The sequence below is a fragment of the Crocuta crocuta genome, unplaced genomic scaffold (genome assembly GCF_008692635.1).
Source record: "Crocuta crocuta isolate KB4526 unplaced genomic scaffold, BGI_CrCroc_1.0 scaffold217, whole genome shotgun sequence".
NCBI lineage: Eukaryota > Metazoa > Chordata > Mammalia > Carnivora > Hyaenidae > Crocuta > Crocuta crocuta.
Genome location: NW_027532208.1, coordinates 6,224,082 through 6,244,432, shown reverse-complemented (window position 1 = coordinate 6,244,432; position 20,351 = coordinate 6,224,082). Strand labels below are relative to the sequence as shown.

The following is a 20,351-nucleotide window of genomic DNA, read 5'->3' as shown; positions in this document are numbered from 1 at the left end:
ATGGAGGAGGACACTTGTGGGGATGAGCACTGAGTGTTATGTGGAAACTAATTTGACAATAAACTATTAAAAAAAAAAGTGGGTCAGTGTCATTTTCTAAACCTGTTTCCTCCTTCTCTGTGTCTAGAGCAGATTAGTCAGAATAGTTAAACTTAAAAATGCAAGAAACAACAAAGGTTGGGGAGCATGTAGTGAAAAAGCAGCCCTCGTGAGCTATTGGTGGGAATCCAAACTGTTGTAGCCACCGTGGAAAACAGTAGGGAGGGTCTTCAAAAAATTAAAAATAGAATTACCATGTGACCCAGTAATTCCACTACTGGGTATTTACCCAGAGAAAACAAAAACATTAATTCAAAAAGATAATATGCACCTCTATGGTTATTGGAGCATTATTTACAATAGCCAAGATATGGAAGCAACCCAAATGTCCATTCATAGATAAATGGATAAAGATGTGGTAGATATGTATACAAATATTACTCAGCCATAAAAAAAGAATGAAATCTTGCCATCTGCAACAATATGGATGCACCTAGAAGGTTCGATGCTAAGTGAAATAAGTCAGTCAGAGAAAGACAAATACTCTATGATTTCACTCATATGTAGACTTTAAGAAATGAATGAATGAAGAAAAATAAAAGAGGCAAACAAAAAACCAGACCCTTAAATACAGAGAGCAAATGGGTGGTTGTCAGAAGGAAGGGGGGGGGGGTAGGAAGTCAGACAAAGGGGATTGAGGAAGGCACCTGTCATGATGAGCCCTGAGAAATGTACAGAATTGTTGAATCATTACATTGTACACCTGAAACTAATATAACACTGTGTGTTAATTATACTTGAATAAAAAATAATAACAATAAAGAACATTTTGTTGACAGTGCCTCACTTGTCTTCTCCAGCAACCTCCTTGGCAAAACCTTCTCCCCTGTCTCTTAGATCAAGCCCAGATCCAGAATTGCACATCCAACTGTCTACTCGACATCTCCACCTGGGTGTGTGTTTGTTTTTATTTTAGAAAGAGAGAGAGCACACAAGTGGGGGAGCAGAGCAGAGGGTGAGAGAGAATCTTAAGCACTGAGCGTGGAGCCTGACACAGGGCTCGATCCCACGACTCTGGGATTGTGACCTGAGCAGAAACCAAGAGTCAGATGCTCAACCGACTGAGCCACCAGGTGCCCCTCCAACTGGATGTTTAATAAGTATCTCATATTCAATTTGTTCGGAGTTGGATGTTTCATCTCCTCCCAAACTTGCTCTTCCACAGGTCTTCCCCATCTTGGTGAATGGCAACTCCATCTTCTAACTGATCAGATTAAAACCAGAGTCCTCTTTAACCGATCTTTTTCTCTTCTACCACATATCTATTCCATCCACAGATCATCACAGTGCTGTCTTCAGAATGCACCCAGCTGGGACATGAAACTTCTCACCACCTCCACTATTCCAAACAGGTCCAAGCTGCCGTTTCCATCTTCCCTGGCCTGGATTACTGCAATGACCTCCCAACGGCTTCCACTCCTGCTTTCACCAACAACATCATTTGCACACAGTCAGGTGATCTCTTGAAAACATCTGAATTGGAGCATGCTGCTACATTAAGCTCCAAACTCTCCAACGGTTCCCAGCACCACTTTGAACAAAAGCCTTGGAACATCAGTACAAGTACCATCTCCTCCAGAAGCCTTCTCTGGCAGCTAGGGCTGGTGGAGGTCTCCCTCCTCTGTGCATCCACAATATCCTGGCCATGCCTCCGTCAAGTATAGACAATGCCATGACTCGGCTGCCTATGTCTCCCCACCACTAGACTGTGCTTTGCTCTTTCCCTGAGAGCACACAACACCTCGTGCATGCTCCTTAAGCGTCCATGAAATTAAATAAAAAGCCCTGAACTTAAAGTGCCTTGCACTTGGTTTAATGTTCTGCTGTCGCCATTCTGAAATTGTTCATGAGTGTTGAACAGCGTACTTTGTGTTTTCGTGTTGCATTGGGCTCTGCAAATTACACAGCAGGTCCTAGATGGATAGATGAATCGATCCATGGATCAATGGATGGAAGGCTGGACAGATGGACTCAACTTCGGCAACGCAGTACTAAATATCAGAATAGAATGCCACAGCTTGCCAGGAAAAGACTCTGACAAAGAAATTTTGTGCTTAAAGCATATATAAGTAAAAGCAAATGAAAAATATATAAAACGAGATCTCTGAAAATCTATCATCCACACACTTTTCCTTCGGGAATGTTACCAGTCTGCAAAAGACCAATAAAATTAGGAATTCCAGTATGTGGATGTTGTGACCAAGAAGAGGCATGGCAAAAAGCATCTAAGGACAAAAAGATGAGCAGAGATAAATGAGGAGGACTAATGTAATCACGTTAATTAATACAACATGGTACCGATTCAAGCGGAGATACAACATTCACAGAACAGACATCTCAGAAACATCATCACTCTTTTGTATATAAAAATTGAGACCAGAACAAAGGAGAAGCATGAGTCAGTGGGAAAGGCAGCACTAGTCAACCAATGGTGCCAAAATAACTAAAATAAGTGGAAAAGATCAAGCTAGAACTTCAACCACCAAGTATAATCCCCAAGCATAATTCCTGAGTGTATTTTTAGTTGTAGGCTAAAAATTCAACTTAACTTCTTAAATAAAGCCAGAAAAAATACACGCGAGTATTTTTTTTCCAAACCCCGAATCAAAGAAGACTCGTGAAATTAAATATTCCAGGAAAATGTAAAGCCAAAACATCTCATCCAAAGAAACGATATCGACGTTAAAAGGTAAGTGATGAGTTTAGAAAGCACATGTGTAATAAATACTGAAGACAAAGATAATTTCTTCAAAAATGCATGCAAATCAACAATTCAATTAATCAACAGATAAATTCTGTTTTTAACAGATCAATCAGAGCTTCAAATTTCACCAAGTACAAATGCAAATAAATCCTATTTGGAAAAATATTCAATCTCACTACCAATCAAGGAAATGTAAGCTAAAAGGAGAAGATGTGATTGTTTATCAAATTAGCAAGGTTTTAGAAATTGAAACATCTCTTCATTGTGAAAGAAGATAAAGGTAACGCAAGGACTCTCACGTGCTGCTGCGAAATATAAACTCCTACAAACCTAACGGGAAACCAGTTTGGCAAAATATATCAAAAGTCTTTAAAAAGCCCATACATTTCGGTCTACTGATTCCACATGAGACTATTTCTATCAGATGCTGGATATAAAGTTCTATATATAAAGATGTTCATCACACCGTTATGTATAATAAAAATGTGAAAGCAATTGTGAGATCCTAGAAAATATATATTTGGTCTCTGGTCCCTGCTCCTGGCACAGAGCTCTAAAACTCTTATAATTTCCTAAGGGATTAAGAGCATTGAGAGCATCTTTCGTTCTAGTACTGATCTCTGACCCTGGCTCCTGACACAGGGCTCCTAAAACCCTGGGAATTTCCTGGGTGGTAGGAGAGTCTTATTCTAATGTGGTGACNGGGGGGGGGTGGGGGCTCCTGGATGACAGCCAGACTCCAGAAAGATTGAGCCACGATTAGAAGCTTGAAAGTTTCAGCCTCGCCCCCCATTCTCCCTAGAAAAGAGAAAGGGCAGAAATGGAGTTAACGGTCTATTGGGCCTGTATAACGAAACCTCCAGATAATCTCAAAAGGACGGGGTTCAGAGAGCTTCGGGTTCCTGAGCACATCAAGGGGCGGGGAGAGCGGGGGCCCCAAAATGGGCTTGGAAGCCCTACACATCTTTTCCACCTGGGTATCACTTACCATATCCTTTTATAATAAACTTGTAAAACTAAGGAAAAAAGTTTCAGTGCTCTGGGAGTCACTCTGGAAAATTAATCGAACCTGGGGGGGGTCCCTGGAAACTCTGATCTAGAGCCAGCTGGTCAGAGGCTCGGGTGACAACATGAGCTTGTGATGGACATCTGAACTGGGGGGAAGGGAGGCAGGCAGTCCTGTGGAACTGAGCCCTTACCCTAGGGCATCCGATGCTATCCCCGGGTAAAGAGCATCAGCACTGAGCTGAATTACAGAACCCCAGCTAGAGGCACAGAGAATAGCTTGGTGGGCAAAACCCACAACATTTGGTGACCAGAGGCGTCAGGAATGAAGCGCTCTCTGCGAGTAATAAAGGAGAGAAACAGGAGGAAAGAACCAGGTCTTTCGTCCCCCACAGAGGAAGGAAAAGTCTTGAGTTTTTTCTAAGGCAGTAATCTGTATCTCTGCCTATACAGAAGGGAGAGAGAGCCTTATGGTAAAAGCCATTGCATGAAAATACTACATAATAACCGAAATTATTAAACATTAAAAAATTTTTTAAAAAGGGGGGGCGCCTGGGTGGCTCAGTCGGTTGAGCGGCCAACTTCAGCTCAGGTCATGATCTCATGGTTCGTGGGTTCGAGCCCCGCATCAGGCTCTGTGCTCACAGCTAGCTCAGAGCCTGGAGCCTGCTTCAGATTCTGTATCTCCCTCTCTCTCTGACCCTCCCCTGCTGATGCTGTATGTGTGTGTCTCTCTCTCAGAAATAAACTAAACATTAAAAAAAATTTTTTATAATAACCGAAATTACTGTTTATGACGTGTTTAATAACACGGGGAAATATTTCCATAAAAATATTAAGAGAAAGCACAGAACGCAAACATTTATATGCAAGCACGATCTTAAAGACGCTGAGAATGTTAACTGGGAAGAAGTTGCTCTTCTCTTATTGCTGTAGAGCTAGAAGTCGGTTTCTCATTTCTATTGTTGCCTGCTTACCAACGATGTATCACAGTCAACAAACCACAGATGCTCTCTAAGGGACATGCCCACTGCCCGGCCACCACCCTCCATCACCTCCGGGAAGCAGGGTGCAGACAGACGGTGGCGCGCGGCTGACCAGGCTGGTGGGCACCCCTCCACCGCTGAGCTGTACACCTGCCGAGTCCCTTGTGTTTTTCCCCAAACCTCTTCACGCCAGCTGTGCTTGTTACTGAATTACACAATTCTATCAAATTACATAAATGGGTGACATTATGAGTGAGAACCAAGTTGAACGCTTTAGAAAGACTCAAGGGGAAAAAATAAAAGCTACAAAAAGGCAGATGCAGTTAGATGTGGGCAAGACAGCCATACGGGATTAGGAAAAAATGCATAAGCTGTGGAAGGTTTCCACACTGTGCAGAAATGTGTCTTCTCAGAGTCTAAGAGATCAGGTCCAAACAGACTCCCATCACATTCGGGAGCTCGGAGATGACAGGTCGCTTTCTGTAGGAAAGGCACCTTTGGCCTCGGGGATGAGAAGCGTTGCCAGGGGCAAAGAACAAAACCCGGGCAGATGGGAATGCCTCGGTGGCTCGGTCCGGTTAAGCGTCGTTGGAATGTGGCTCGGGTCACAATCTCACACTTTGGTTTGTGAGTTCGAGCCCCGCATCGGGCTCTCTGCTGTCAGTGTAGAGCCCACTTCAGATCTTCTGTCTCCCTCTCTCTCTGCCCCTTCCCTGCTCATTCTCTCTCTCTCTCTCAAAGTAAATAAATGAACTTAAATAAATAAAAGGGCAGACAGAGCACAAGGAGTGGCCTGATCCAAACTCTGGCTAGGGACACCGCAGAGCAATACACACTTCCAGGAGCTGAGCTTGGAGGTAGAAACCTTCCAGAGTCAATTCGCAAGTTCTAGGTGGGGCATGGGGCCACACCAAGCACAGGGAGCAGAAAGGGACAGAGGAGAGCTGGGAGCTCTCGGGGATCTGCTATGAGTAGCCACCGTGTCTAAGAACAGACTGAAGGCAGAGGCATGTAAAACCAGAAAATCAATACGACAGTAAACTGAGTTAGCAAGCACCAGAGAACAAGTAGGTTTTACATAAAAAGGTAAAACTGTACCCTCAGCAAACAGAATGAAATCTATTCACCCAGGGGCGCCTGGGTGGCTCGGTCAGTTAAGGGTCCGACTTCCGCTCAGGTCACGATCTCACGGTTTGTGAGCTCGAGCCCCAGGACAGGCTCTGTGCTGACAGCTCTGAGCCTGGATGGAGCCTGCTTCCGATTCTGTGTCTCCGTCTCTCTCTGCTCCTCCCCTGCTCATATTCTGTCTCTCTCTTTCTCGAAAAATAAACATTAAAAAAATGTTTTAAAGAAACATATTCACCCAGATCCAGCTTACCCAGATGGCATGAGATGTGAGTGTGGTGTGGGCAGAAAAGAGGCACCGTGAGCCCCAAAATGGGGTGCCACTTGCCTGGGTCACAGCAACACCTGTTGATCAGGAGCGCAGGGCTCATGTTATGTGCTTACAATACGAAAAAGGAAAGATCAGCTTTGAAGGCACATTTCTAAATCTTGAAATGAAGAGGCAAATGCTGGCAATAGCGTTAATTGTGTCTGAAAGCTAAAAAAGATCTACCAGACGCCAGGAATGTATCAAACATCCCATGTGCATAAACTCATCTAAGCTTCCCAACAGCCCGGTGGAATCGATAATATTTTACAGATGCAGACACTGAAACCAGGGGTGATATCTGCTCTCCAAGAAATAGTCTGCAGGTATGAAGGCGTGAAAGCCTTTGCCGTGAGGAAAGGACTCAGACGCACTTCAAAGTACAGGCAGCAAGCATCTCAGGGGCTGCCAGCTGCTCATCAGAATCACCCACTGAGCTTTTGAAAGGATTTCAAGAGCCAAGTCCGACTGGTATCTGCACAATGTGAACCTCCGGGATGAGCGATCTGGGAGCTGGCACTTTGCCCCAAAGTTCCTCAAGTCCATATGAAGCTCAGACAAGCCTGGGAACCACCGGTCTATTGTGTCCCTTGGTCTTCAGTGAGCTGCTAAAGCCGTAGGCGCTGCGTGTCCAAGTTCGGACTGAAATGAAATGGTCTCACTCTGGGAAAAGTGAGATGTTGATTTGTTTCCTCGTTATAAGATCACAGACCAGACAAGCCCCGGACTTCTCGGTCCGTGAGTCTAGACAGGATGCTCAAGGTCAGTGAAGTGACGCCCTTGCGCGAAGGAGCTGCCACAAACCAGCCTCACTTCCTTCTTCCGCCTCAGCACCTCAGTGGTGCGCACTGGTCCACTTGTACTTCCACGTAAAGTCTTCAGCACAGGACTGGGATGGTGCCGGGCATGTTAAGCACATGCACAGTGAATGTTAGCTACTGCGACAGTCATTACTATTAGTGCCGTCGTCAACACCATCATCATCAGAAATGTCCTATTTCTTTAATGCTTATTTTATTTATTGGAGGGGGGCAAGGCAGGGTGAGAGAGAGGGAGAGAGAACCTCAAGCAAGCTCCACACTGTCGGCATGGATCCCAATGTGGGGCTCGACCCCACGACCTTGAGATCACGACCTGAGCCAAAATCAAGACCCCTGGGCCAACCAGGCACCCCAGGAATCTATTTCCTGCGGTTAGAGATTGAAGACAAGGGATTGGCCCAGTGTTCCAGTTAGTTACTGCTGTTCAACAAACCACCCAAAAAGTTACTGGCTTTAAACAACACCTCCATTTATTTTGCTCATGAATCTGTTATTTGGGCGGAGCTTGGGGGTAGGGGGGCGGCTCTTCTCAGCTCCACCGGGTGTCGGCTAGGGAGGCTTGAAGGCCAAGGCGGTGTGGGGTAGGGTGGCGGCAATAAGTGGGGAGGAGGGAAAGGTGGAGGGTGAAGGTGGGGAGGGAGGAGAGGTGGGGGGTGAAAAGTAGAGAGGGGTGAGAGGTGGGGAGGGGCGGCTAGGTAGGGAAGGGTGGTGGGGGTGGGGTAGGTTGAACCTCACTCACTCACATGTCTGGCACCTGTGCTGGGAAGACAAAACCAGCTGGGAGCTGGGAAGGCGGAGACCTTCCCCCCATCCCTTCCCCTCTGCCTCTCCCTCCTCCCTCTCTCCCAGGGGTCCTCCCTCTCTCCCAGTGGTGTATCCAGCATGGCGGCTTCGGGGGCAGCCGGATTTCTGACATGCGGCTCAAGGCTTCAAAGAGGCACACCCCCAGGGACAGCACCTGGTAGAAACCCCATCCCCCTTGCTGACCCGGCCTGGGGAAGTCCTGCACCGTCATTCCCATTGAATTCTAGCCTCTCGAAGGCAGTCACTAAGGCCAGCCAATAATAATCGATGGGAGGGAAATTACTCCACCTTTTGCTGGGAAGAGGGACCCAAAAAAATTGCAGACACATTTTAAAACTACCACACGTAGGAAAATCCTTTCTCATGCCTTTGGGCTGAACTTTTTGTTGCTGCCCCAAAATGCAGATCCAACCAATGCAGACCAACCACTGCCTACATGAAGAGACACCTTTGAATCGCTGACTCTACCTGTCTGATGCATACAATTACTGACCTTGAACACACTTTAGAGCCCATCTAGATTTCGCTGGGGACAAAAGCAGTCCCACGGGGGCCATCTTGTTTCAGGGAGCAGTAATGGAACAAGACCACCACTGATGCAGTATTAACCAAATCACTCATCAATATTCTCCTATTTACAGGCATGCGGCAAGGTATTCGACAAATGTCATCTTGTCCAGTCTTTATCATACTTACAGGAGCAGCTGCTGTTTTCCAGATGGGTAAACTGAGGCTCAGCAACACGGAATTGCCCAGCCCCCAAGGTTGGGTCTGGCTTTGTTAAGCACCCAAAAGGAAGTTTGAGAAAAATCTATCCAACTCAAAAGTCCATGCTCAGTCCATTGAGCTCCCACCCTGCACCCCCAGAGATCAGCTGGTTAGGGAAGCAGCTGGTGGGGCCAGGACTGCATGTCTGGCTTCTGGCTCTTGTCCGGAACTCAGTGGCATCGAACGTTCCCTACTGAAGATGAGGCTTTCAACAGAATCCTCCCTGAGAGGTAACCATGAACTCACTGACGGAATTGTGCTCTTATAACACGAGATCCTCTCTTATGCGGAAGAAGGAGGATGGATGTCAGTTCTCACAGCCCTAAAGAGGAAGCTGGGATACCCACCTAGTAGTGAGGCGGGAGGGGGGGAACCACAAGCCCATCATCAGCCGAGCTTGTGGGAAGCTGACCTCTGAGTGAGGAAGAGGAGGAGAAAGAGACATAGGGCAGTCTACACCTCCCCAAGGGTCACTGAACACAAGTGGCTGGAGAGCGCCAAAAGCCTTTCGACTCAAACCATCCCTTTAGCAACTGCTGTTTCGTTTTGTTTTCTCCCCAAACTGCTCTGTGCAAGTAAACACATTGAGGGTTCACCTTCAGCTGATGAAGGAGGAGACGAAGCTCTTGAAAAGATATGTTATAAGATTTGCGTATCTTACTATTAGTTTCAGCCCCGTTCTTCAAGTCTTCTGGAATCCATTCAATTGCAGGAAGATGGGTAGGCAGGGGAAAAAAAACTGAAGTGGATTTCAAAACAACTTGGCAAATTAGCAAAGTTTGTAACATCATTAAAGGGCTCTTAAATATTCTTCCCCGAACTCCATTTTTATCTTGTGAATGCATTTCGTAATTGCTCTGAAAGAGACTGTGGAACTTTGGCACAAACATAAATGTTTGCATGATTTAAAATGCAGTAGCAGCAAAGATCATGATTTTTTTAAATTGCTAATTCTTAAGCTAACCTTTTCAGTTTGTCTCATCCTGAAAAATACCAGTTCCTATCAGCAGAAGCTGTAATAAAGACAATGCATATATTATTTAGTTCTTTATAATTGCAAACAACTTAGCTATATTTCAATACTTATCCCTCAGCTCCAACACAGAGCATAAGTAGGGGATGATTACAATCATTCCATCATTCTGTAAATAGAACACCAGGACACTCAGAAACAAGGCTCTTTTCTTAAAGCCAAGAGATCAGACAGAGAAGCTAGTCCAGAAGCAGATGGATTTCAATCCAACCACCTTGCCCCACCCCACTTATGGTTCAGCTCAGTCAGTACTTGTTGAGCATATTAATCAAGGACAGAGACTTAGGGTAGACAGACTGGACTGTCCCTTAGGTAGACTTGTGTTGTAGCCCTGCCTAAGTGAATTAGTCAGGATAACTAACACTAGCTGCTATAACAGAGAAGCTCCAAGATCTCAATGGCTTAGCACACTGGTCCAATCCACAAGGACATCAAGAGAGATGTTGTGGAGGGTGCTGCCCTGTTCCACACAGTCACTGAGAGAGGGAAGATCCTTCCATCTTACAGTCAGTCAAGAGGCAAGCTCCAAGGCCACCACTAACAGGCAATGAGATAAAGCATGGACTCCACAGGAGGTTCTGTGGACCAGTGACAACATCCTTTCCACCCGCCTTCTATCCAGAACTCAGTCACATGGCCCCACTTAACCATAGGCGAGCCTGAAGATTAGCTCTGTGCCCCAGAGGAAAGGAAAATTCCTTGGTGAACCAAGGTATTAGCTCTGCCTCCCCAACCAGAGACAAGGAAAGTTCTGGGCTGCCTGACATCAGCTTCCCCAACTGCAGACCCTGATCTGGTATCAACAGTATCATAAAAAAGACTTGTCCCTGCCCTCAGGAACTCCAAACTGAAGTTCTACACTGCATACTCAACCTCAAGTCTCTGGCACAGATCAGGACGGTGAACGGGAATGAGAAGAAGGGTGTACTGGAGCCGAAGGGCTTCCCTTCTGGACTCCAGGGACTCACATATCAGCCCGTGGCATCAGCTTCCCAGAAGCACGTGCCTACACACTTCTGGGCCCGGGCCCTCAGCTGGATGGTGTGGCTATCACTCAAGACTTGGCTTCCATTAAAAAATGACCCTCACAAGACCACACCGATCTTGCCTAATTAAAGCCGCCGCGAAGACCAATAAATCGGAGACTAGATTGAAGGGAGGGCACGGGCAGAAGCCAAGAACAAAACTTCCCTCGGGCCCGCTGCGAGCTGCCCGGACGAAGAAGAAATTCACAATGTACACTTGTCAGCACTCTTGTTGTGCTAATTTCCTTGCAAATATAAGCAAAGCCTTTTANCGTTGTGTCTGGGGCTCGGACGGAAGGGGGCTCTGGCAGAACCCTGCCCCCTATTAGCTGTGAGCACACCCGTGTGTCGTGTGTTGGTGTCTGGAGGTGGCCGCCTGCAATGACGGCAGCGGTTTATTTCTCACACGTGGCAAGGCTGAGGCTCCGCAGTTTGCAATGACAGGGACATTGTTAAAAGGGAGAACTTCTCTATCAGTGGCTAAGCCAATTGTCATCCATATGTCAGAATGGTCTAAAGACCTGAGAAGCAATAACTAAGGCAGACAAGGGTCTTTCCACCAAGCGAGTTCTGCATTGTCCCAAATGCAGCAGAAGCTCCGGAAAGAAAGTTCCTGGCTGAGGTGGGGAGGGGCTCCTGTTGCCCCTCCCCCACCCCCCCAGTCAAAGGCCATCCCACAAAGAGCTGGCTCTCCTGGACTTCTGGGTTCCACCTCCTGGGCCCTTGGGCCCCAGCCAGGGAAGCAGCTTCAGCCCTGCCGCACGGCACTCCGTGGGGTGGTGGCCTCAGGAGGCAGGCCCAGGGGACCGTTGTCGTAGCAGCCACAGCAGGGACAAAGCCTGAGAGCTGCAGGGGGAGGGCCAGACTGGGCTTGGGGCAGGTAACTCCCAACCCCTCATCCCCGCCATGACCTGCCACTGAGTCCCCCCCACCCCCCGGCCCTCAGGCCACCTCTTGGCCAGGATAACAGAAAGGTGTGTGGTATGTGGAACAGAAAGGGAGACTTGTCCAAAGTGCCGGACAAGCGGGGGCCCCCGATAAGGCTGCACGGTGTACGTCCTAAGGGCGCCCACCCTCGCCAAGGTGGGACTTTCCCCCAGGAATAAGCTGAATCGAGATGAGGGGGGCAATATGTAAATGGAGCAGAGGACACGGAGGTGAGGAGCCGGCAGAATCCCCCCCCCACTGCCAAAGGCTCGCAGAGGGCAGAGGAGGGGCCGTGTGGGCTGGAGGTCGAAGGATGCAGCCACAGGAGCCAGAGAAGACTTGGAGACTTGGGGGAGGGGGAGGGAAAGGGGCCCGGGAGGGCCTCAAGGAGGTTGAGAGCAGTAGGGGAGGGGAGGGGAGGGCAAGTTCAAGGAGAGCGCACAGGGCTCCACTCTGAGGGCTGCTTCAGATTTTCCGGAGGGAGCAATTCCAGGTGTTGAATCTTAGCAATAACTAAAGATAGGGTGCAACCAAGGTCAGGGCTCCCAAGTGAGGAACGCTACAACCTCTGAAGCACAGGGGGCCAGCTGCGTCCTACAGCAGGGGCGCGGCTGAGCCGGTGACGCCAGCACCTTACACCCACCACCGGATTTCAACCCACGTTCCCACCTATTTGACATTGAACCATACACGGCATCAATTCCCTTACGTCGCAGTGGTGCCCTGGTCACCCAGTGGTTCCTCCCATCCCCCACCAACGTGTCTACAGAATCAAGTTCAAGCCAGCCTGGGGCTCCAAGCAGTCTCCACCTGGCCCTCCAAACCAGCTCCACCTCCGCAGCAAGCTCTGGCCACACACTTCCGCCTCTGCACTGCTCCCCACGCTGGCCCCCCCTGCAGATTCCCAGTCCTGGGCCCTGACCGTCTTCTGTGACTTGCATCCACATCGGGCTGCCCGGGGTGGTCTCACCACCTGTGTCCTAGGGTCCACGTGTCCAGGTTTCCGAGTTCTCGTGTTCAAGGTGAAACACGAAAAATATCTGCTAAGCACCGACGAGGGGCCGGTGCAGTTCCCGCCATCAAGGTGTTTGTGTTCTCCCAGCTGCCATGCACTGGGCCCCAGGGCTCGGGCTGCACCTTCTGAGTCCCATTTCGTCCTGACTTACAACGACCCCATTTCACAGATGAGAGGTGAGGTGAGGTGCCCAAGGTCACACAGGTAACACGTGACAGAATCAGTAATCCAATCTAATCTGCCTGACGCCTGAGTGAATCTTTCTTCTGATTTTATATTATTTTTTCATTTTTTTAATGTTTATTTATTTTTGAGAGAGACAGAGAGAGAGAGACAGAGCGTGAGGGGGGAGGGGCAGAGAGAGACAGAGACACAGAATCTGAAGCAGCCTCCAGGCTCTGAGCTGTCAGCACAGAGCCCAACACAGTGCTCGGACTGCGAGATCGGGACCTGAGCCGAAGTCGGACCCTTAAATGACTGAGCCACCCAGGCGCCCCATTCCAATTTTATATCTTAAGAAAAAAGGCCTGCAGGTTCTCTGATCTTAGATTTTCTTCATCAGACATGCGCCTTACTGGGTCCACGCTCCTTCCTCTCTTCGCCACTTCTGGCTCTAATTACGGAGCCTTCTTCCTGTCCACAAAGGACACTCCCGATTTGGCAACAGCAAAGGTCAGGGGGTTGGATTTCTTCCTCGAGAATGACACGGCGGCCTCTTCCCCGCTACCTCTGGGCCGGGCAGGCTGCAGCTGAAGCCCCTGGCAGGCTGCCTGTGGCACAGACTGGCCACGTCCGAAGGCCATCCGAGAGCGGGCTCCCCATCTCTCCAGGGGAGGCTGGCTGCAGCCAACGCTTCTGGGCCATCGCAAGGAAAGGAACTGAGCTTCCCATCTTTTGGGCCCCCGTCTGCCACAGAGGCCTGCAGGCAGCCCGTGAAGATTTGAGCAGCCTCTGGTTTCCTTCTGACCCTCATCGCAGGGACTGATTCGAATACAAACATGTGCCCTCTCCTCCTGTCCCCTTACCTCCTTCCCGTAGCAAATGCTGGGCCCAGCCAGTTCTTGGAGTCCATAGGCGCCCATCCGCGCCAGGCAGCACAGAGCAAACGGCTCCAGACCAGCTCTGGCACACTTGAAGACATGCCTTCGAAGTGCCAGCCCTCTCTGATTCCCTCTTGGAGGCCTGAGAGGGCAAATCTCAGCCCTGTGCCTCCGTCCTGAGGCACTGGGCCAGGCGGGCCGGGCTCAGGTTACTGGGGACCAGCTTGGGTTCTGGGGAACCTGCTTGGGTTCTGGAGCTCAGACTCTAGCTCCGTCTGCCTCTGTGGCTTGGGGGCAGGACTCGCATAGGTAATTCTGACTTCTCTCTGTTCCCGCAAAGATTTTCCATTTCTTCAAGCAACCGGCTTCTACTCAATATCCTTCTGAAAATCTAAATTTGGAACCTAACCTGAATCGATTGCATTTCCTCTTATGACAGAGCTGCCCTGGGCTTCGTGGAGCAGGGACACGTGCCCTTCTGACCCACTGCACAGGGGTGCAATGAGGGAGGGGGTCCCCAGCCAGAGCTCAGCGCTCGCACTGGGGGAGGAAGTGAAACAGCACATCATTCCTCCATCTTCACCTTGACTCCTGGGGGTGGTGGAGAGGCACTGGGCTGGAGAAAAGTACTGTGATGCGCATGAAATGGCTCTGCCCTTCTCTGGCTATGTCATCACGGCTAAGTCACACAGTATCTCTCTTTCTCACCCTTTTTTTCAGCCCTAAAATGAGAGAAGCAAGTAACTTCCTCAGAAGGAGACAGAAAGTCCCAAGTCCAGTACAGAGCTCCATGAGAATTCTCACAAGAAAACCGTCCATCCCTAGGTCCACTGTTCCTAATGCAGGTACAAAACCACCAAGCCACCATTTTTTAAGACATCTTAACACAGTATTATTTTCTCTCATGCCTGTCTTTTAGATTTTCCAAATTTCCGCAATAAACATGAATTTTCTCCTAACCAAAAAAGGAAAACCACATTCGTATTATAAAACCACACGTTCAAAGAAAACATACTGAAAGGCGTTGTTCTCTATTCTGGACAACTACTTGGCGTCCAAGTCCTTCAGAAGGATCTGGAGCCCTTCAGTCAGGTGGGTGAAGGACCAGAGCAGCCTCAAGATGGCGCAGGCAACACAGTGAAAACAAGATGGCGACAGCAAGATGCCAGAGGCAAGATGGCTTCCTCACGCTCAGTCTCTCCAGCCAAGTCTTTCCAGCTCCGTCCCCCTCACCACATCCACCCAGCCCAATCCAGCCACAACAGTGTCGAGACTATTTCCTCTGTGTCTATTGTTTACCTCCCATGTATACCTACCATCCCATTAATAAACCAATAAACCTTAGGGGCCCGCATTCTGTACAAGGTGCTGCAGGAGATGCTTGAAGGATGAAAGTGGTATTGAAAAGCCCAAATTATGGCTCAAACGCTTAAAAAGCCTACCATCCAGTTCTGGACATAAAAGGGAACCCCACATAGGCACAAGAATATAAACCGTGGGTACAAATCAGTGCTGATAAGCAAGCTCGGAGCAGGAAGAGCTCAGCCATGTGGCCTGGCACCACCCCACCCCCACCACCAGGGCAAAGACTTGAGCCAAACCTTAAAGGATGGAAGGACACAGAAACAGAGCAGGGAATAGCACACCCAGACAACTTCTCAAAGGCTGGGGCTGAAATGTGGAGGCTACAATCCTAAGGCAAATGCGGGGCATTCCAGCAAGCAGATCAGTCTGGCGGGAAGAGGCCGAAGGTACTGGGCAAGGATGGGAACGTGGGAAATGCTGGCTGGAGCTGTGGCAGCCTCCAGGCTTGCCCGTGATTCCTTGGGAAACAGAAAGCCCCTGGAAGCTGGGTCCTCGGGAAGTGGTGCTTCCCACTCAGGTAGCTGGAGCCACGGGTGGCCAGCAGAATGCAGGTGCAAGAGACCAGGGGGCATGGCACTGGGCAGAGGGTACCACCGCAATGCCAGGGGGCAGCCGTGGGGCCCTCGCAGAAAGAATGGAAAGACAGGTGCAAGACAGAGCCCGGAGGGAAACAAACTACCTCATCTCTGTGCGCTCTCTCCTCCATACCAGCATCTCGACTTTTTTCTTTTTTTAATGTTTATTCACTTTTGAGAAAGAGAAAGAGAGTGCACAAGCTGTGAAGGGGCAGAGAGAGAGGGAGACACAGAATTCAAAGTAGGCTCCAGGATCTGAGCTGTCAGCACAGAGGCTGATGCGGGACTGGAACCCACAAACTATGAGATAATGACCTGAGCCAAAGTCAGATGCTTAACTGACTAAGCCACCCAGGTGCCCCCGACTTTCTCTTTCAAGTGTCCTTCTCATTACTACTGAGGGACACCTGGTTGGCTCCATCAATTAAGTATCCAACTCTCGATCTGGGCTCAGGTGAGGATCTCATGGTCCATCGGATCGATCTCCGGGTGGGGCTCTGCGCTGACCACACTACAATACTATGCCTGCTTGGGATGCTCTCTCTCTCTCTCTCTCTCTCTCTCTCTCTGCCCCTCCTCCACTCATGCTCACATGTGCTCTCACTCGCACTCTCCCTCTCTCCCCCAGAATAAATAAACTTTAAAAAATAAAAACTAAAAAATAAAGTATCCTTCTCAGCCTATAGGAAGGGAAACAACCTGTAACCGTTTGTGCAAAAGGCAGGACTCCGGACTTTGGCACCGAGAGTCTCAGCAGAGAGGCGGGTTCTGAGAAAGCCTGGGTCCCTGGCCGCCGAGCCCAGGGGCTCCCTCTCAGAACACACAAGGAAACCGGTTCCAGGAAAGGGCAGCCACTAGAGGTAGCGGTGCTCACTGCACACGGCTAAGGACTCAGGAGCCTTCCTGAGTCCCTCTTGCCAGAACTTCATAGGAGTCCACAGCAAAGTCTGAGAAATCTCAGCAACCTTTAAAATGTCAGCTCCCACTTCATACCCAAAGGGCTGGACCCAAGTGGCCTTGTTCCTATGGTATGCCCTCCATTAATTCCTGAGGAATAAAGAACGCCAAGGTCAAGGTTTCCTTCTCCTTCAGTAGCAAGTGATAGAGACAGGCTGCAGAGCAAGTGAACACAGGAATCCAGGTCCCATCTCCCATGCCCCAGGAGCCCCCGCCACCCTCGGCCACCCTCCCCCTGCAGCATGTGGTCCCAGCAAGCCCACTGCAACCGGTTGGACCCCACAATACCTGAGGCAAACACAGGCAGAGCACAGGGTGCTGGCGGGTGGGGTGGAGAGGAGGAGGGTCCGCTCCACTTCATGACTCTTCCCTGCGCTCTTCCTCAAGGCTTCACATCACTCCAAACTATGCTCAGCAGCCAGGAAGGTGACACCCACCTAGTGGCAGCTGGAAGTCCCCGGCTGGCCCAGGAAAAGCTCTGGAGCCAGTCTTCCTGCCTGCTTCTCCCCAGGGACTGCAGATCCCCAGGGACTGCAGATGGAGAAGACTCGGTCTTCCTGCATTCAAAGCACCCCCGCCCAACCCGTCCCAAGTGCCCGGCACCCCGAAACCCCAGGGGATTGCTAACTGGACAGAAGAGCACACAAGCAAAGAAACCAGACCCCCAGCCCATCTGAAGCAAGCTCCTGGCTTCTCAGAAGTTCCTCCCCTCCCCCACCCCGCTGGCGCCAGCGGGAGAATGGGTCTTCCTCTTTGCTTGCCCCAGATAGGCAGTGGGCCACGGTCCAGGCCACAGCTAGTTGAGATGCAAAGTCTCAGGCCTCCACCCCCTCTCTTGTGAATGAGAGACTACGGGTGAGGCTTAGAAACCTATGTCTTTTTTTTTTTTTTTTAATGTTTCTTTACTTTGAGAGAGAGAGAGAGAGAGAGCAGGGGAGGGGCAGAGAGAGAGAGAGGGAGAATCCCATGCAGGCTCCGAGCCATCATCACAGAGCCTGATGCGGGGCTCGAGGTCATGACCTGAGCTGAAATCAAGAGTCTGATGCTCAACCGATTGAGCCACCCAGGTGCCCTCGAAACCCATGTGTTAACGGGCCCCCCCATCTGACTCTGACACATGCCAAAAACAGAGGCAGGCTGATGCAGCAGCTAAGAACCTGGATTCTGGAACAGACTGTCCAAGTTCACCCCCTGACTGTGAGCAAGCTCCTTAGCAGGCAGGATCGCTACTACCTCTGAGGTTGCTACAAAGGCATGTCTGTGCACTTAGTAAGTACCGTTTAGAATTTTATTATTCCTCTCCAAGGCATTCGGGGGTGTAGCTATACCATATTTTGTTTCCTAACTGAAACCAATACTAAAACAACTTGTGTCCTTCAGTACAGCCTGACGGCGAGACCCAGGCTCCCTTGCACACTCTTTCGGGTCCTCTGGGTAGGTCTATAGCAGGTGTATCCGTGTAGAATCATAAGGCCCACGCCATATGCTTCTCATCTGTCCAGAAACGAACTGGGGAGTGCAGCTACCCAGGGCAGATGTAAGTTCAAAGCATCCCCTGGATACTTGTTACATGACATTAACAAGACCACAGCTTATGTCAAAGGGTGCTCAGATCTGACCACACCCCACCTAGAAGGACCCAGCAGGGATCACTGGGGAGCAGGAAGAGAACTCTCTGAGGCCCTCCTTCTCCCTGCCACCGGACTGGGCTCACTCTATCTACAGGGAAGAGGGTCGAGGAGGGTCTTCCTGAAGTAGAAGCCTTTGGTCATCAAACTCCATGCTTATAACTGGGAGACACGCAATAGACAGAAGTTGTCTGGTTGGCATGGGCGTCTGCTTCTAGACTCTACCACTTCCTAGGAGCAGGACAGCAGCAACTTGGCATCCAAGCCTCCTTTTCTCGTTTCTGATGCGAGGACGCAGTAGGACCTCCCTGGACTGCTGTGCACACTCAGTGAGGTAACGTACAGTGTGTGGCACCCAGCAAAAATCACACCAATTATCATTATCTTTATGATGATTTGTAGTTCTGGAACTATTATGAGAACACAAGTTAGAAGCTCAGGAAGGTGGGGGGGGGGGCTGTGGCTCTGCCCTGGATTCCAGCCCTATGGACCCTGGAAAGCTGCTTGTACTCCAGGTAGGTAATACTCACTCTGACCTTGGGGACAGCAAGTGTCCAATGACCCATCAATCCCTGGACCACACGTGACCAGGGCACATTAAGTCTCCCCCCTTCTCCCAGCACCGAAGAGAACATTTCAGATGGGACAGATTCTGACAACTGTCATTAATTGGATGGCACGCCTCGCTTTCTACACTCTGGAACACTGCTTCCCCAACCCACCGGCGAACTGTAACATTCACCCTCGGGCAGCTCCCAGGGAGAAACGGGGTGTGTTTTAAATAGCAGCCTCCACCAAGGCAGCGGGAAGGGAGGGGTCCTCATTATTAGCCGTGCAGCCCGCCTCTCGGAGAGATGACATATTCGCCCAACTTACTACCTTGGCGCATTAGCTCCAGACCTGAGGCCTTGACTTTGCAGACATTTAAGCCCGCCAATGTCCCTCCCTGTCTGACCCCGCCAAACGCTAAGAGCTGCAAGAGCTATTTTCTCCAAGTAGGCTTGCGCCTCCAGTCCCATTTGGCCGCGCCACTAGTTTCTGCACTCGGGCTGGAGTCGCCTGGTAATGATTCCGGCACGCGGGGACCGGGAGCCGGCTGTACTGACATGTTTCCACAATAAAAGCAAACTTACGGCTGGGGCACAGTAAGAAGCAGGTAATTCTTTCCAGCAGCCCCGGCCTCCTGGCCAAGACACGGCAGGAAGGGCGAGAGGGAGCCTGCGGGAGCCAGGAGGTGCCGGCTCTCCCCCACCGCGCAAAGGGCCCCAGGGGGTTACCGGTGCCCAGCCGGCCCGCGCAGAGCCCCGTCGGCCCCGGCGCGCGTCCTTACCATTCAGTTGCCGATAGACGATGTCCTCGAGCAGCGAGAGGCGCTTCAAGACCGCATCTTGGATGGGGCTGGCGCTGTGCGCGCTAAGGTTGGCCGCCTCGGCGCGCGGCCGAATCTCGTGGAAGGCGTCTCCGCTGCGCACCGCGATGGGCCGGCACTTGGCCAGGAAGAGCACGAAGCCGGCCACCGCGATCAAGTTCAACACCAGCAGCACTTTGACTCTTCTCAGTGAAGCCATCAAACACGCCCGGCCGGCCCGCGCCCCGGACCCGCGCCCCCTCGGGCTCCTGCGAGGCGCCGAGCAGCCGGGGACCGTGCGAGCCTCACACTCCCGACTGCGGCCGGGGAGCCCAGCGGCTCCCGGCCCCACAGCGCGGATGCTCCGGCGGCGGAGACGGCTGGGAGGACGGGGCGGTCAGGCGGGGAGCGAAATCGCTCCCATGGNCGGGCGGGCGCCTTTGTTCCGCTCAGTGACCCGCTCCATCGCGCCGGGAAGAGGGAAAGCCCGCGCCCGGAGCCCGCATCCTCGCGGCTCCGCAGTCACGCTCAAGTCTCAATTACTCTCAAAGTGGGGGCAGCACTAGGGGGCGGGCCAAGGGGCAGAGCGCGACGTCCTCTCCGCCCCTCGCGCCGGGGACACCCCACCCCGCCACCAAACTCACCAGCGCGCACGGCGCCGCGGGCGCCCGGACGCGTTCCAAGCCCCAAGCTCACGCAGTGAGCCTTCGGGGCCTGCCGGTCACACTGGCCTCGCTCCGAGCTGGCGCGTCGCGAGGCCGGCCGGAAGGAGGAGTAGGACCTCAAAAGTCACAGCAGTTCTCTACCCCCTCCGAAAGC

General features: G+C 50.9%; 1 protein-coding gene across 2 annotated transcripts in view; it reads right to left on the bottom strand.

Moving 5' to 3' along the window:
* Window positions 1–19,920, bottom strand: part of GALNT17 (polypeptide N-acetylgalactosaminyltransferase 17) — a 440,178-nt gene extending 420,258 nt beyond the window's left edge. The window contains exon 1 of one of the 2 annotated variants that reach the window (XM_077777925.1): window positions 19,515–19,920. In XM_077777925.1, the coding sequence (XP_077634051.1) occupies window positions 19,515–19,752 (238 nt within the window). In that variant the 5' untranslated portion in view covers window positions 19,753–19,920. The remainder of the gene's footprint in view (window positions 1–19,514) is intronic. The other variant, XM_077777924.1, reaches the window with a different exon arrangement.
* Window positions 19,921–20,351: the final 431 nt, after the last annotated feature.